Below are 15657 nucleotides of genomic sequence, written 5' to 3'. Positions count from 1 at the left end.
GATTGTTATACAGCACAGAAAACATAAATCATTAAAAATCAACATTGAACCACAGCAAGAGAAAACTATACTTAGCACAGTTTAACTGAGGTTTGCTCTTAAAACCAACCAAATGCAGTGCAGTGGAAGCCATAGCACATAATAAATGATTCATATTCTCTAATCTTTGTTTGCTAACAGAGAGACGGAATGAAGTTGTGATGCCGGAAACACAATGGCCATGGCTCTGTATACGCACATCCTGATCTTGGCATCGTTTTTCCTAACATAAATGACCAGAAATAGACACTGTATCTCTTGTGGAAAAGTTCAATGTGATCTGGCCACAGGCAAATGATATTTTGTTCTATTTTAAGTGGATTGTTTGTATTAGACACCAAGAGATCTGACGATTTGAAAAGGATATGAAATGGAAAGGAAATGTTTATTGATTCAGTGAAGTGTTTGGAAATGGTGTTGTCAGTGTACAGAAAACCAGTATATAGCACATATTATATAAACAACAGTTCTATTCTGACATCTCAATATGTAAAGATGTTTATTGCCATGAATTGCCACATTATTGAAAATGAGAGTTTATGAGGAATCACATTCCAAACATAACAAAATGTGTTTACTTGACTCTATAGAGCGGGTCAACTTTTGTTTGTGATGAATTAACTGTAAATTAAAACAAGCGGTTGAAACAATATTGGTTTGGTCTGAATGATAGAGATGCCAATTATGCATTTCTGCCCAGAGACTATTCCATACAGAATAGACACAGATCTCGAAATTAACAAATTTGATCTATTATTTGTATATATTATTGTTGTAACACTTGCAAAGAGCTATAAAGAACAGAAAACTGGCAAGTTGTGAGGCATTTCCAGTCAAATCAGATCTATAATATCTATATCTGAAGCAGTATCTTATAGGCCTATGGCAGTATCTTGGCAGACCTTGCTAATCTGTTCTACATATTAAAACTTGATGTAAAAAACATTTTTTGACGAAAAGTGAATATTAGACTATTATAGACTGTGTTTTTTATGATTTAAATCATATAGGGGCTATCAAAAACATAATTTTTTTTGCAATTGATATTTTTTAATCTGTATCACAGTAAAATATTGAACGCATGTTACGAACTGCTCCGAGACATGAAGGTTGAGATCCAAATGCAGCTTTAATTAAGGGGCAATCCAGACACGTAATACAATATACAGGCAATAGGTCAAAACACAGGTAGGCCGTACAAACAAACAAACAAACAAAGGTCAGAGGCAAAAGAGTAATCAACAGAACAGGCAAGAAATCCAAAAACAAGAGGCATGAAACCAGGGGAAACGCTCAGAAATGCAGTGCAACAACATACAAAACTTCACAGTGAGTGAATGAGTGAACATGGTATAAATAGGCTGAGACTAACAGGGTAATGAGACACAGGTGAATGCAATGAGTGATGATGAGTCCACCAAATGGTGAGTTATGGGAAATGTAGTTTGTGAGGGAGTGATAATAGTCTGGTGAGGAGTGCCCTCTGGTGGCTCTCAAGGGCACTCTAGCTGGTGACCGTTACAACGCTAGTTGAAAGTCCCTTCACATCCTGATAGCAATCACTAAGTTAAGTGGTGTAAATGTTATTATATGTATGTATGTATATATATATATATATATATATATATATCATCCGTGGAAGGCGTAGGACAATAAAATGTTTGTCCAATCATTATTCGGTCCGAATGCAATTATACGATGTCCTCCCTGCCTGTCAACACATGTATTTTTAAACCTCCACGTACCCTGCTCGCTTACTGTGCGTTCACACCGCCGCCAGCGAGAGCGGCAAAATTCGCTCTTGCCGCCCTGCCAAAGACGCCGTAGAAAGATGCGGGAACGCTCTGACGCTCTGACGTAGATCGAATTACTTGTCTGTGTTCTCTGGAATCCTCTCAAGCGGAGGACTTCTACATTCCGATTGGTTGCCGCCGAACCGCATCATAGCTCATTACCATAAAGTTGACCTGACTTCAACTCTTCTCACCGCTCTCGCCCGAGCAGCGCCGCGCCACCCTCGCCGGAGCTCGCCGCCGGCTCTCATTGAAAATGAATGACTTCCGGCCACTTTGACGCTTTCGCCGGCGGCGGTGTGAACGCACAGTTAGGCATCACACGTCATCAGCGAGTTTGACAGACGTCAGTCACCGAGTTCCACAAACGAAACAGCAGCCATCTTTTACAGTTCCTCCTGAACCAAAACAACCAGCTTATGCTGCGTTCACGCCATAACTACTGTAATCTGGATGAGATGGAAACCTGTGACGTTATACTCGGAGCAGTTTGTGACTCAAATTTATGCGTTTCAGTGGCAACCCCATCAACTCCAAAATGCAGCAGTCAGGTGGCACAGGTCAGTGCCCTTTAAGTTGTTTAATTACATTCATTATTATTGTAATGTAATGTGCTTTGAGACATGAGGTAATTTAACGCTGTCTCTTGTGACGCTTTTGTTTGCTGCCTGCTGTACGCGATCATGTGTTTTGGAGGAGGTGTGGCTTTGGAGACGCTCTGAAGGAAGGGTGGGATCTTATGCTTTCAAAGCTAACTCGCTATTGCTAGCCTCTCCGAAAATTGCCCACCCAACCATTAACACAGTATCCATATTCACTTCCTGGCATAATCAAGCTATCTAGGGTTTCATGCTCGCCAGCACCGTGAAGCACTGCATGGCCTTTAATCATTGTACTTGGTTGTACTTGGCATTGTACTTAAAAGTTTTTATTAATTAAACAACTATTTAAAATATACCGTCTTTATGTTGTTTTGGAGATTCAATGTGAAATCATGTATTATAATATCAAACATGTTGTGCATTTTTAGTGTCGGGTGTAACTAATAAATAAGAAATCGAATTAGTGTAATTTACTTTTCCTTTGAAAAAGTAAAGTAAGGGACTACTCATAATTTTTCTGTAATTTAATTACAGTTACTTCTGATGTAGAGATTATAGAACAATTATAAAACAAATATAAAACAATAGGGGATTTAACATCAAAGTTTTATGTTAAAATATTTGTTTTAATGTAACCTTCTCCCTCTACAAAATTTGGTTAGTTCAAGAATTATGCAATTGTCTATTGTTTATCTGAAAGAATCAAAACTGCAGTTTTTATCATTGTGTTGTTCAACTGGTCGAGGTTGATATGAGATTTAGAAAGTAATTAGTAATAAGTGCAGTACTAGAGAATGATTAGTACAGTAACCTAATTGCAGTGTTTAAGGTGTAATCAGTGGCTAGTAATTAATTATGTAACTTTTTTAGAGTAACTTTCTCATTGTAATGTTGTGTGATCAATCGCGATCTATTGTCTTATTTAATAGACTTATTTCATCGTTAATATGTATAGCCTTAAATAATTGCACTTAAAATGGGCTTTTCTGTGCTTTCTGTCATCGACTTCCTAGAGATGTTATATCATGCAAAAGCAATTCACATGTCTTCATGTCTCTGAAAAGCATGCTTGAACGAACTAGTGTCAGACAATGCCAACAGTACACAATGTTCCCTTCACCGAAGGAACTCCCCCTATGTGCAGACCTTCATAATATTTAAGTTACAAAACCTCATGCCATATTTGAATCATTTTTAAACAGTTTAATTTTTCTTTAAAAATATAATGGCAATGACTGTGTGCAGAAAACTCAGAATTTGGACTTTTAACAAGTTAAAGAAAAGTATCAATTGGCACAATGCGATATATACGCAGGACAAAAACGGACCGTAACATAGTTGCGGGGAAAGGGGGTAATACCTCCTAACATTAACACAACAGTGGCTTTAAATAAGAGCATACAACTAATACTCCGTTTCTAAAATGTATTTTCAGTATTATGATAAAAGCAATGGCGATTTCCAATAACAACAAAATAATACAAACAACAACACAACGACATCCTGTATAAATTGTCCCCTATGCAGATCGATGGTATCGTCCTCAGACACTTACATCGTCCCAAACCTTATAAGAGTTTGATTCACTCCAGACACTCTGTTCATTTGGATATTTAGATCAATACTTAGCGTTATTAACGTGATGATCATGTATGTTAATCTGGTACATGATCATAAGCTTCATTGCTAAGTTTTATTTTAAATGACTGGCTGCCAATTTTTTTTATTTTTTTTTTACAACCGGACACTTGGATTAAGAAGTGGAAAAACGGGCTTTTTTCGGATTTTTAACATTGTTCTGCCGTTGTTTTCATCGTTATCTTAGATATAACAATTAGACAAACGGTCACAATTGTTTGACGGTCCGATTTACAGTATTTAAAGGGCTTAATTCACTTCGCGAACACGATCCATTGTTGAAGAAAGGATGTCGTCGTCTGAACCTTTTTCTTACATCGAAATGAGTCGTGTCAGCGCAGCGGGCACTGGTTCGTAACTATATTTCTTTATTGTTTTCCTTCTCATCTTTTTAGATTTGGTGTGTTTTCTGTTTAAATCACACTGTCTTTGTTCTCGTCCAAACACAATCCCAAGTGTCAAGCGTTAATCTTGGGAACAATAATATAGCCGTATTCATGAAGAGAACAATTGTGAAAGTTAGTTAATATTATATAAAAGTGAGTTAGCCCAGTCTCGGGTTATTCGTTGAGTCTTGCATGTCTCAACATGTCATCGCTCAGTTCATTGAGGTCAGCAGTGCAGGAGTATCGGGCCACGGAACTACCAATCCTACTATGGAGAAGCGTGAGCTCATGAATATTAAATAGGCAATGGTGACGTCGCTTAGTAACAGTCTTTGAGCGTCCAATCACGTAACTTGATTAGTATTCATGAGCCCAGTGCCGTCTTCAACGGTTAAGCAAAGTCTTAATTTAAGCCAATCACAGAGACTCGCTGATTAACGTCACGCCATGTACTGAATATTCACAGACCTTCACCTTTTCCATAGTGGGATTGTTGAATTCGCGAGCGGGGATCCCAGGGAAATCCCGAGCGCTGTTCTGTCCACAGCTGTCACTTCAGGCACACAGTTCTAGACAGGCGTCTTTACACAAACTTACTGTGTCTTGTTAACAGTATTACTGATAGGTTAATAAGAGAATTTAAGTTTCTATCTGCTGGCCATCTGCTTTTCCGTTGCTCCGCAAACCCCCTCATACACGTCGTCTAACGTTAGATGTTTGCTCTTCTATAATGCTTGTATTGTGTACTCTCTAGTTTCTGTCTATTCTGTCTGTTTTCTTTGTATTAAAATGATGTTATATGTATTAATGTGAAAACTGGCATTGACAAAAATGGAAAAAGAAATTTTTATGATTTCTATGTAAAATAGATTAAACACTTAATTAATTTTACAATCTAAGTATTCAATATCATTTTATATATTTTATATCATATAATTATAATCATTATGTTAAAATATGTAGGAAAAAATGGTCATGACAGTCATAGACATTATTGATAAATACATTTATACAAAACAATCTATAAAAAGATCTAATATTATTTTTCAAATAAAATAGGTAAAATAGTGGATTGGCACAATTGAGTTTTTTTTCATTTTCAGTGACCAAAACCTGACAAATTGATAATTTATTGTAGAAATGTAACAGTTGCTGAACGGTTCTATATTAGGTTGTCTCATATTATATTTCTTCATCAGTCATCAGTAGCGACGATCATCTACCAAGAGAAATGGAGCCCAGCGATTCATTACAGGAGGCCGGGTGGTACTGGGCTGACACATCAAGGTGAGAGCATTTTAACTTCATTCGGTAAACTATTTAGCCGGAATAAGTCTTCGTATTTTTGTCGTTATCAATTTGTTTGCATATTATTGAATTTTATACCACTTGCATTAGGGAGGAGGTGAACGAAATCCTCCACGGCATGCCTGACGGTGCTTTCCTGGTCCGAAATGCCTCCTGCAGGGTGCAGGGACAATACACATTAACTGTGAGGTAAGGATCGCATGTTTTAGGATTCCTCTTTTAGTGAAGCAGATTTGTGACTCGGGTACTGACAGTGGCCAACCAATCATTAGCCACTCTCACACATACAATACAGTCTTTTGTCTGTATTGCGACCAATCACACATTAGTGTCATTAAAACTCTTTGATTTGCTAGTACTTTAAGTCTGTCTAAAGTTACGTTTACACAACAATGATGCACTAAAGTTTTTCCTTTACGATTTCCGCGTACAAGCGGCAATGTCGTCAAAACGATCCCCGTTTGCACAGATCCGCGAGAACAGCTAAAAACGCTGTATTCTGCTGCCAGGCCAATGGTTGGCGATAAAGACGCACTAGGTGCTTATAGACTGAACACACGTTTGTTTGTTTTTTGCACCGAGACAATAACGCTATGGTTTTCAAAAACATGCACTTTCAAACCTGTTTTCAGGCCCCCAAAATGCCGTTTTCGTGTAAAAGTTTTCCGTTTTTAGTTTAAAATGGTGTCGTGTAAACGTATCCTAATTCGATGACATAGACGTAGATGATTAACCGTGTCACCGCATGCAGCAACTGTGTCAATCATAAGTTTAGCTAGCATCCTAACCTTGAATGTGCTCAAATTAAATGTTGTTAACTTAATTTTATGGCTTTGTTCGCACACAGAGCGGTTTTACCAATTTTTTTCAACAATATAAACTACTTCTTTAGCTGGCAAGTAAGACAGCAAATTGCCTGATTTTATTGGTTGGGATTTCAACAATGGGCTCTTTTCACACATGACCTCTACATGGAGAAATACACTGTACCATTGAATTTACAGAAAAGGCTGTATGTCTGAAAGCGCTTCTCTCCACAGGAACAATGGCACCAACAAACTCATCAGGATCCAACATCGAGATGGAAAATTTGGATTCTCGGAGCCTCTGACCTTCAGCTCGGTGCCGGATCTGATATCTTACTATAGGCACAGGAGCTTAGTCCAGTACAACACTTCCCTGGATGTCACGCTGGCTTATCCCGTGTCCCACTGTCACACGGTCGGTTCCTGTTCAGTGAATTTCATTGTGAAGATGATCTTAGTTGAAAGGAAGCTTTAGTCAGTGTGTTTTTGTGTCAATAAGCAAATGCCTTGTATTGCATGTTCAGGATCTACCTGTGAAGGAAGAGTTTTTGAGCGCAACCAGAGAGAAACTCCAAGAATGTTTAAGACTGTTTCAGAAGACGGCAGAGTATGACCAGCTATATGACGCTTGCACCACTTTATTACAGGTAAGCTTTTCAGGATCAAATATGTGTTTGAAAAATGTTAAAGGGATAGTTCACTTTGAAATTAATTTTTGATATGTTTTAGCTTACCTCAAGGGCATCCAAGATGTAGATGTCTTTGTTTCCGCAGTAGTTTCAATTTTGATATTTTTAGGTCAAACCGTTCTTGTCTGTCAGTCATATAATGCAGGTCTATGGTCACTGGCTCAAAACACAAGCACAGAGTCCAAATTAAAACAATTCCCCATCGTCCAAATTAAACAATTCCCCATCGTAAGTACACATTGATGGCCTAAGACACGAAACGAGCGGTTTGTGTGAGAAAACGAACAGTATTTATATCGTTGTTATCTCTTGAACACAGCACACGTCCAAATGATCTGACGGCGCGGGCGGGTATAGATATATACATAGATGTCGCCTTGGCTACGGTTTCGTTCCAATGAACTGCAGTAGCCAAGGCGACATCTATGTATATATCTATACCCGCCCGCGCCGTCAGATCATTTGATAAAAATATCAAAATTGAAACTACTGCGGAAACAAAGACACCTACATCTTGGATGCCCTTGAGGTAAGCTAAAACATATCAAAAATTAATTTCAAAGTGAACTATCCCTTTAAGGAATGTATATCAAATACATTGCTTTTCTAAGAATGTTCCTGTTGCTTTACAGGAAATCCAAAGGAGAAATACTTTAGAGCCCGTCAGTATGACCGAGATCTCAAAAGAACATTGTTATTCTCAAGAGAACTCTTGCAAGGATTTCCCTGACTCGACCCACAGTCATCTGACACAGTGAGTGCTCATATGCAACACCAGTACTGAAAGAGCACCAGTGTTTCCCGAGGAATAAAGGGATATTTCACCCATCATTTACATCCTTTACTCAAGTTGTTCCAAACCTGTATGAATTTCTCTCTTCTGTTGAACACAAAAGAAGATAACTGAAGAATGCCGGTAACCGAACAGTTGATGGACCCCATTGATTTCCATAGTATGGAAAAAAATACAGTGGAAGTCAATGGGGCTGATGAACTGTTTGGTTACCGACATTCTTCAAAATATCATCTTTCATTCTCCCAGTCACTTCATCAGCATTTCATTTGAGAAAAACTACCGTCATACACACACACACAGAAACTCACGACAACCTGTCAAAATAAAAGTTTGGTTTGATGTGAAGAAATTGTGGCAGAAATATTTTACTGATATTAAGAAGATGGTACTAATCAAAGTAATAGTAATAAAATGATTCAATTTTTATTTTTAAGGAATATAAATAAAGAAATAAAAATCTTGTTTTTAGTATAAATGTTGTGCAGAACTTTGTTTGCCTAAAATAAATGAAATTGTTAGTTTCGTTTGACTAAATTTTAAATGACTAATTAAACTGTTCATTTTGTATGCCTTTATTTGATCACAATGTGTATTAAATCATAAATACTGAAAAATTAAAACAAGACAACAGAATTTCTGAAAAACAAAACATTTGTATTATTGTAAAAATGTTAATAAATCATGAAGTAGTTCAGTTTTATGAATTCAATTGATTAGACATGCTTTTTGATAATTAAATTGAATTAAACCTCTAACAGCATAATCCAGAAAATAATAAAACATCTAAAAATGTCATTTGTTTCATTTAATTAGACAATCAGACTATTAAAAGAAAATCCAGAAAAAAATTTACTGAAAAAATAAAACCGATTTCATAAGTTTCAAGTTTAATACTTGGATTTGGGGTTTTAGACTTTCATTCATCATCATCACAACTGAGAGGATATATTTAATGAAACCTCAGAGATTTCTGTTCTTCCATTGCAAGTCCATTCACCCATAAATCTGACGCTTCAAAAAGTTAATAAAGAGATCATAAAACTAATCCATATGTATTGAATGGTTTAATCCAAGTCTTTTGAAGAGACACATGTGCTTTATTTGATGAACGGGTTTAATTTAAGCTTTTACTCCCATATTAACACACACATACATCAGATATGGTAAACGGAAGCTAAACTGTACTTCGGCAAAGTTTTGGGTGAATGGACTTTTAATGGAGGGACAGAATTCTCTCAGGTTTCATTAAAATACATTCATTGTGTTTCGGTTCATTTTGGGGATGAACTCTATCCCTTAATGTGTGATACTTGACTTTGCGACCACCAGTTATTATGATTTTTATTGTATTTCTAAATAATCTACCCGTCACCACTGATTTGATGAAAAAATCTTGTATTACTTCAAGTCTCTCAATATTACGGCACCTTTTAAAGTTTTTTTATTAACAAAGTCAAAGGCAGCGAGTGGGATCACGTCTGGCTGCTTTGCCTGACGCTAGAGATCAGAGAGGTCTGTAGGAGACAAAGGGACAATGGCAGGTGAACAGGAACTGGACTTCAGAAGACAGAGGTGCTCTTGGAGCTGCATGAGGCGCTTTCAGAGCTTTCTGCTTATCAACGAGTGTTTGTTTTCTCAGGTCTCCATATGAGGTGAAAGAGGAGCAAGAGGAGAGTGCGGAGCTCCTGGAGGAAGAGCGATGGTTTGTGGGAGATCTCGGTCGAGGTCAGGCGGAGGAGCTTCTCCACGGGAAACCGTCCGGTGCTTTCCTCATCCGCAACAGCAGCTCGAAGGACTGCTACGCCTGCTCTGTGGTGTAAGTCATCCTTCAGTGCTTTGTCCTGTTTGTTTAATTAGCACAAGATAGAAATGTCCCGTAACTTCATGTGAATCTATTGTCTTCGGAGGCTGTGGTCCCGTATAGGCAGACATTTAGCTGTTTGCATAAAGTCTGATCCACATTGGATCTTTTTCTGGCCATGAACGATATAACAAAATATACATTTTCTGCCCGGTGTTTTACTTAATATTTGCAATCTGGCAATCATGCGCACAAGCTCTTTCTAAAATGCGAAAGTGCCGCCGATCTGAAAACACTGAAGACTCAGACAAACAAGTAAACTGCAGTTCAGCAGTCTCCATTTGAGATATTCTGCTTAAATGAAAGTGTCATTCAGTCAGTCTGTGTTCGGTTCACGAGCCGCTTGTGCGACTAAATCTGCAAACTATAGCCATTGTGGGTGAATAAATGCACTTATGCACTCTGTGTGACAATATAAATTGATGTTGCTTAAATTAAATTTGGAATTATAACTATTACTATTAGGAATTTCACCGTTTTCGTTTTTGACAGAAGTTTCTTGGTAATAATAATAATAATAATAATAATAATAATAGCAAGATTGGTTTTGCCTGATGGTGGAAAGCAGCTAAAATCATACAGTTTTAGCATGGCATAAGGGACTCTCCCTTGAAATGATGACAGAAATTTCATTTGTGGGCAAACTATCCCTTACATGACAACGATATGCTTAAAACTGAGAAGTTTTTTTCTTTGAGTTTTCCGCACACAGTCGACACCAGTGTCACAACGATCTTCATTCATACGGATCTGTGAAAACAAACTAAAAACGCTGTATTTTCTGCCAGGCCATTAGATGGCGATGAAACACTATAGACTGAACACGTAATACGCATGTGCATGACCTCATCGTCTTCAGAGATTCATGTTTTTATAGTTTACACGGAGACCGTTTTCAAAAACTCGCCCGTTTTCAAGGGTTTGTGTTTTCAGGCACCCAAAACGGCGTTGTCATGTAAACGAACGGCCAAAACGCACAAGTTTGACATTTTTAGTTGAAAACGGTGTCGTGTAAAACAGCCCTAAGTTTTCAAATGAATTGAAATGAATGAATTTTAGAGTTTCTTTTTTAGAGTGACATTTTAACACTTAGTCATTCAAGTCACAAAATAATTAAAGGGATAGTTCACCCAAAATTTTTTATTCTGTCATCATTTACACACCCTTATGTTGTTCCAAACCTGTATGAATTTCTTTGTTCTGCTGAACACAAAGGAAGATTGTAGATCGAGATCTGCTCGGTGAACTGAACCTTTAAGCATTGCAAAACTAGTCTAGTGACTCTTCAGTAAACCTAAAGGCCAAATAAAAACGGCAATATTCATGCTTTTTTGCCTTTATTTATAGTACAATAGAGTGCAGACAGAAAAGGAAGGGTATTAAATCATCCAACTTTGAAAGTTTTATAAATTTCAGCTTGACCCCGATTCTCGTTTACCGCTCTCCGCTGACCCTGCTCTTAATGTCTTGAACCACAGGGTGGGCAGCCAGGTGAGGCACTGTGTGATTCGCCACACTGAGCGCGGCTACGGGTTCGTCGAACCGTTCGATCTCCACAAGTCTCTGAAGGATCTGGTTCTGCACTACCATCACACCTCACTGGCGCAGCACAACCAGGCTCTGGACGTCCGGCTGGCGTACCCAGTCCACAGCTGAGTCCACTGGCGTCACGGTGAAGATTACGTGCACTAAGACTGAAGAAGATTTGCCACTCGTTGGCGTCGTCCCTTCATTTTACATTGTGCGAAGGGTGGAACCAACTGTGTATGTATATTGCACTTTCCAAAGCATTCCTCATGGTCATAATGAAACTCCAGTACTTGAACAAGTATTCGATGAGCCCTTTGTAGACATGTTTACAGATAGTCACAAAAACAACAGAATTTGTAATACGATCACGCTTTTTAAGTGGGGATGAATGCATATAGCCTTTTTATTAAAGTTTTATTAAAACATTTTAAAGTGTATTTTGTGAATGTAACACAGTGGGTGCATTTATTATTGAATGGCAAACTTTCAAATCTTGCTTTATTGTCTAAAACAAGATGCCTGCAATTCATTTGTTTCATTTTATTGTTTTGCACCCAAGGACGTTGTTGACGCTTGGTTTATTAGAAATCCAAAAAATGTTAGTTTATAAAAGTTGAGTTACACTTTAAGGACAGCTTGAATATTTTGTGCACAATACAAGTATCCATTTAAGTTCTACTTCTAATGTTTTTTTTTATAAGGAAAGCCAGGACAGTGTAGTTGTCGTATGGGACGCTTCATTGAGTTTAATAAATGAGCGTGTCTGTGGTAAACGACACAATGCCAAACTGCTCATACTTGAGATGAACAACTCTCTGTAAAATGATTTTTTTTTTATGACATTTGTCAGCAGCAGACAGGGAACATTCACCCTTATTTGCAGAGCTTATTTTTTTTTGCTACAAAGTTTTCCCTTGCATGCTTCTTTAAAAATCAAAAATAAAAGAACAGATTGTGAATAAATTCAGAGGCCATGTCTGATGTGTTTATTAATGAAATGAATGGGTTAAATGTGCAGAGCTGTCTGAAACATTACGTAAATAACATTACATAACAGTTTTATGAACATTAAACCCTGTTATATTCAAACACAAAACATTTTGATTGCAACATGTTTCGAGTTCATAGAAACATGATTTGTGCCCCAATTGTCTGTGTTTGCCACTTTGGGCCTGGAGTGAGAGAAACTGTTGCAAGTTTCAAATTTGACGTGAAATGTAAAACCCTTGAATGTTAATTTCCATTCACTAATGGCATCGTTTCCTGAGAACGACCCAGTGACACTAATAGGACTTACTGTTGCACTGCTGGTAATAATTCAGAAGAACTGAATGTTCAGAAGAGAAGACTATAATAAGGTATTAGGTGGGGGCATGAAAACAAGGACATTCTTGTAGCAGGTTGCATATGAGAAGTGTTCGGGATTAGCCCTCGCTCTGTGTCAGCAGTGTGGATGGGCTTAAAAGCTTTGTGAGTGTGTGTCAGTGTGTGAAGAACAGGTTCCTGGTTACATCACGCAAGGACAACTTGTAACAAGTGTGCAGGTACTATAAGTAAACCCTGATTACTGCATCACCTCATATGAGGAAATTTGTAGATATCCAATCCTATTGTGGCTTATGTTCATAAAATACATACAGCATGGTCTGAGTCACTATTACATCACATGAGAATAACCACACCCACACACATACTGTAACTTGTACACAATATTCCATTTCTTTTTGAGCAATGCATGCTTTTTAATTTAAAATATAAAAATAGTTTTGAAATATAGCTGCTGGCAGCAATAATGGGGCCAAACCCCTCCATTAGTTCCATGAGTTCATTCAAAAAGAGGCAAAGTAGCTAAAAATAAGAGAGAAAATGGGAAGAAATATAACAACTTTGTTTTTTAAAGTTACTTTTAATGTGTTTAAGTGTTCTATAGGATTGCTGTGGTTATAAAAAATATGTTTTAACAGAACATGTAAAATGGTTCTGATTTTGTCAAACAGGATTTATGTAAACACAAACTTTCATTTGGAAATTCTGTTGCTTAACATTAAGTATCACAGAGAGGGCAGATTCTTGTTTTGATATTGAGATTCAAGGTGAGAATCTTTTTAGACACAGCAGTTGTAGCAGAAAACACGTTGAATACAAATAAACCCTTGAATGTATACTTGGCGTATCAGTAGCAATTTGGACATTGGTGCAAATGAGGTTCGAACCCCCAACATTCTGATCAAGTGTTCATTGCTCATCACATCAGGCTGCTTGTGGAAAGCTTCCCAGGCAAGAATGAGCACACAAAAGCATTACTCAGCATGTTAACTGGTTAGCATGCTATGCTAACTTCGCTACTAACATAGTTTATGGCCACATTAGAATGAATGGACAATAGTTAATATGCTAACCAATTAGCATGCTAAGCTAAGAAGCATTAGAAAACAAACACAGGCAGAGTCAAATTCAAATAGGTACTTATTTCTAGATAGCGGTAGCAAATGTCAAAAATCCATTCAGTTATTTTTGTGTGGCTTGGTCCAAAGATCACATGATCAGATTTTGGGCAAAATTTGTAGTAGCAAAAAAACTGTTTTTCATTATGGTGGACAGACAAATTGATGTAAAATGACGATTGAGATATTGTCAGATTCGGCATAAACCAGGGAACATGATGAAAACAAATGTTGAATTTATAAACAGCGCAAGATGCTCCACTCTGGCCTCCTTGATACTTTCTTCAGTTAAATAAAAAGATATTATGAAACATTTTCTAAACGGTCTATTGAATGAGGAGTTCTTCACCAAAACAGAATCAAGTCTGGAAAGCCACTGGCTGCTAATCATAAACACAGTGGTTCCAAAAATAATTTGCTAACGTAATAATAATAGTAATAATCTGTCACATTTATATAGCACTTTTCTGTGTCGCATGTACCTGGATGAACTGAACATTTTTAAATGACTTTTAGACTTACATCTAAAGAAGAGTTTCTTCAAGTTCACACAGGTGTCTCACACTCCAAACTATCCATAGCAACTTGGGAAATTTGTATGATTTCCTATTTAAATAATACAACGTTTTTCTTAACTTAAATACATAAGAATGAGTAAACACTGTGTTTAAAGGTGCTGTGTGTAACTTTTTCACTCTACTAAAGCATAAAAATACCATAATATGTTAGGAAACTTGCTCAATATTGAAGCATTATTGAAGTTCACATACTCGTTTCTCTGAAAAACACTTCTACAGCCAGTTTTTTTACTTTAAATGTGCGTTTCCAGGCTGGAATGTTTGTTATTGTTTTGGTCTGTGATACTGTTGCCAATCTGCCAATTTTCATTGTCCATTGCGCTCGTTCCTATTGCGTGTGCTCAAACTGGCAGCCCGTGAGTATGGAAGTTTTTTCCTAACATAATGAAAACTAAAATTAAAATGCTTAAAAGATAAAAACTTCCATACGTGAGCGTCAAGTCTGAGAGTCTGAGGAGGAGGAGGGAGAAACCACAATCTCCGAATCTCACGAGCTTGAATTGGACTGCAGTACCTATTTACACCACTAGTCATTCTTACAGACTGCACCTTTAAAGGTTAATTCCCATTTCTAATAGCTCAGTCCAAAAGGCTCTGAAGATACTATTTGGGGAGTCATCAGTTTCCCTAAATACCTTGAAATGTGCATTTTGCATATTCCCTTCTTGGGGGAACTGTCTATGCATATTCCCTGCATGTTTCTTTGTTTAATGTTGGATTGCATTTTCATTTCAGTGCATTACTGCCATCTCCTGACAGCAGATTTAAAAAAACAAGTGTACTGATAGCAAAATACCCATCAATTCTCCTGTATATAGTGATATCTGGTCAGTTATTCTTGCTTTTTTCTTTGAGCAAAACATAGTTCTTTACTCTAGTTGTTTCCAATATGAAAACATATTTTATTAAAAAAACAGATCCTCAGTCTGAACTCAACCCCATGACAAGATCTGTTCTACGCCCATAATAATTTAGGCTCCACGCCTTTAACAGTGGTGCAGAAGATAGTAGTTGGTATCACACTTTTTATTTATATTTTTGAGGTGTATTGTATGGGAGGGTACTGTCTAGCTTAAAAAAATAAAAGGTCTTTAATGCATGAGGTGGGAAATGTTGGAGGTTTATATAATCTTAACTATATGTCCTTTCTGTGTCACCCAAATATTTCATTTGACATTAAAATCAAC

General features: G+C 37.3%; 1 protein-coding gene across 1 annotated transcript; it reads left to right on the top strand.

Annotated features, from left to right (window-relative positions):
- Positions 1-3957: 3957 nt before the first annotated feature.
- On the top strand, positions 3958-12417 carry pik3r3a (phosphoinositide-3-kinase, regulatory subunit 3a (gamma)). The gene is made up of 8 exons (XM_084412390.1): positions 3958-4422; positions 5658-5745; positions 5857-5955; positions 6807-6987; positions 7097-7219; positions 7894-8015; positions 9697-9873; positions 11397-12417. The coding sequence occupies exons 1-8, from the start codon at positions 4362-4364 to the stop codon at positions 11572-11574; spliced, it is 1029 nt and encodes a 342-aa protein (XP_084268516.1). The 5' UTR covers positions 3958-4361; the 3' UTR covers positions 11575-12417.
- The last annotated feature ends 3240 nt before the right edge of the window (positions 12418-15657 follow it).

The sequence above is a fragment of the Rutilus rutilus genome (assembly GCF_951802725.1).
Source record: "Rutilus rutilus genome assembly, chromosome: 6".
Lineage (NCBI taxonomy): Eukaryota > Metazoa > Chordata > Actinopteri > Cypriniformes > Leuciscidae > Rutilus > Rutilus rutilus.
Note: the sequence above shows the minus strand (reverse complement) of the source record. Positions and strands in the feature narration are given on the sequence as shown.

Coding starts and splice junctions, on each gene's coding strand:
- pik3r3a (XM_084412390.1), top strand. CDS start 4,362: ATGTCGTCGTCTGAACCTTTTTCTTACATCGAAATGAGTCGTGTCAGC. Junction 4,423..5,657: donor TGTCAGCGCAGCGGGCACTG/GTTCGTAACTAT, acceptor TTTCTTCATCAG/TCATCAGTAGCGACGATCAT. Junction 6,988..7,096: donor CCGTGTCCCACTGTCACACG/GTCGGTTCCTGT, acceptor TTGCATGTTCAG/GATCTACCTGTGAAGGAAGA.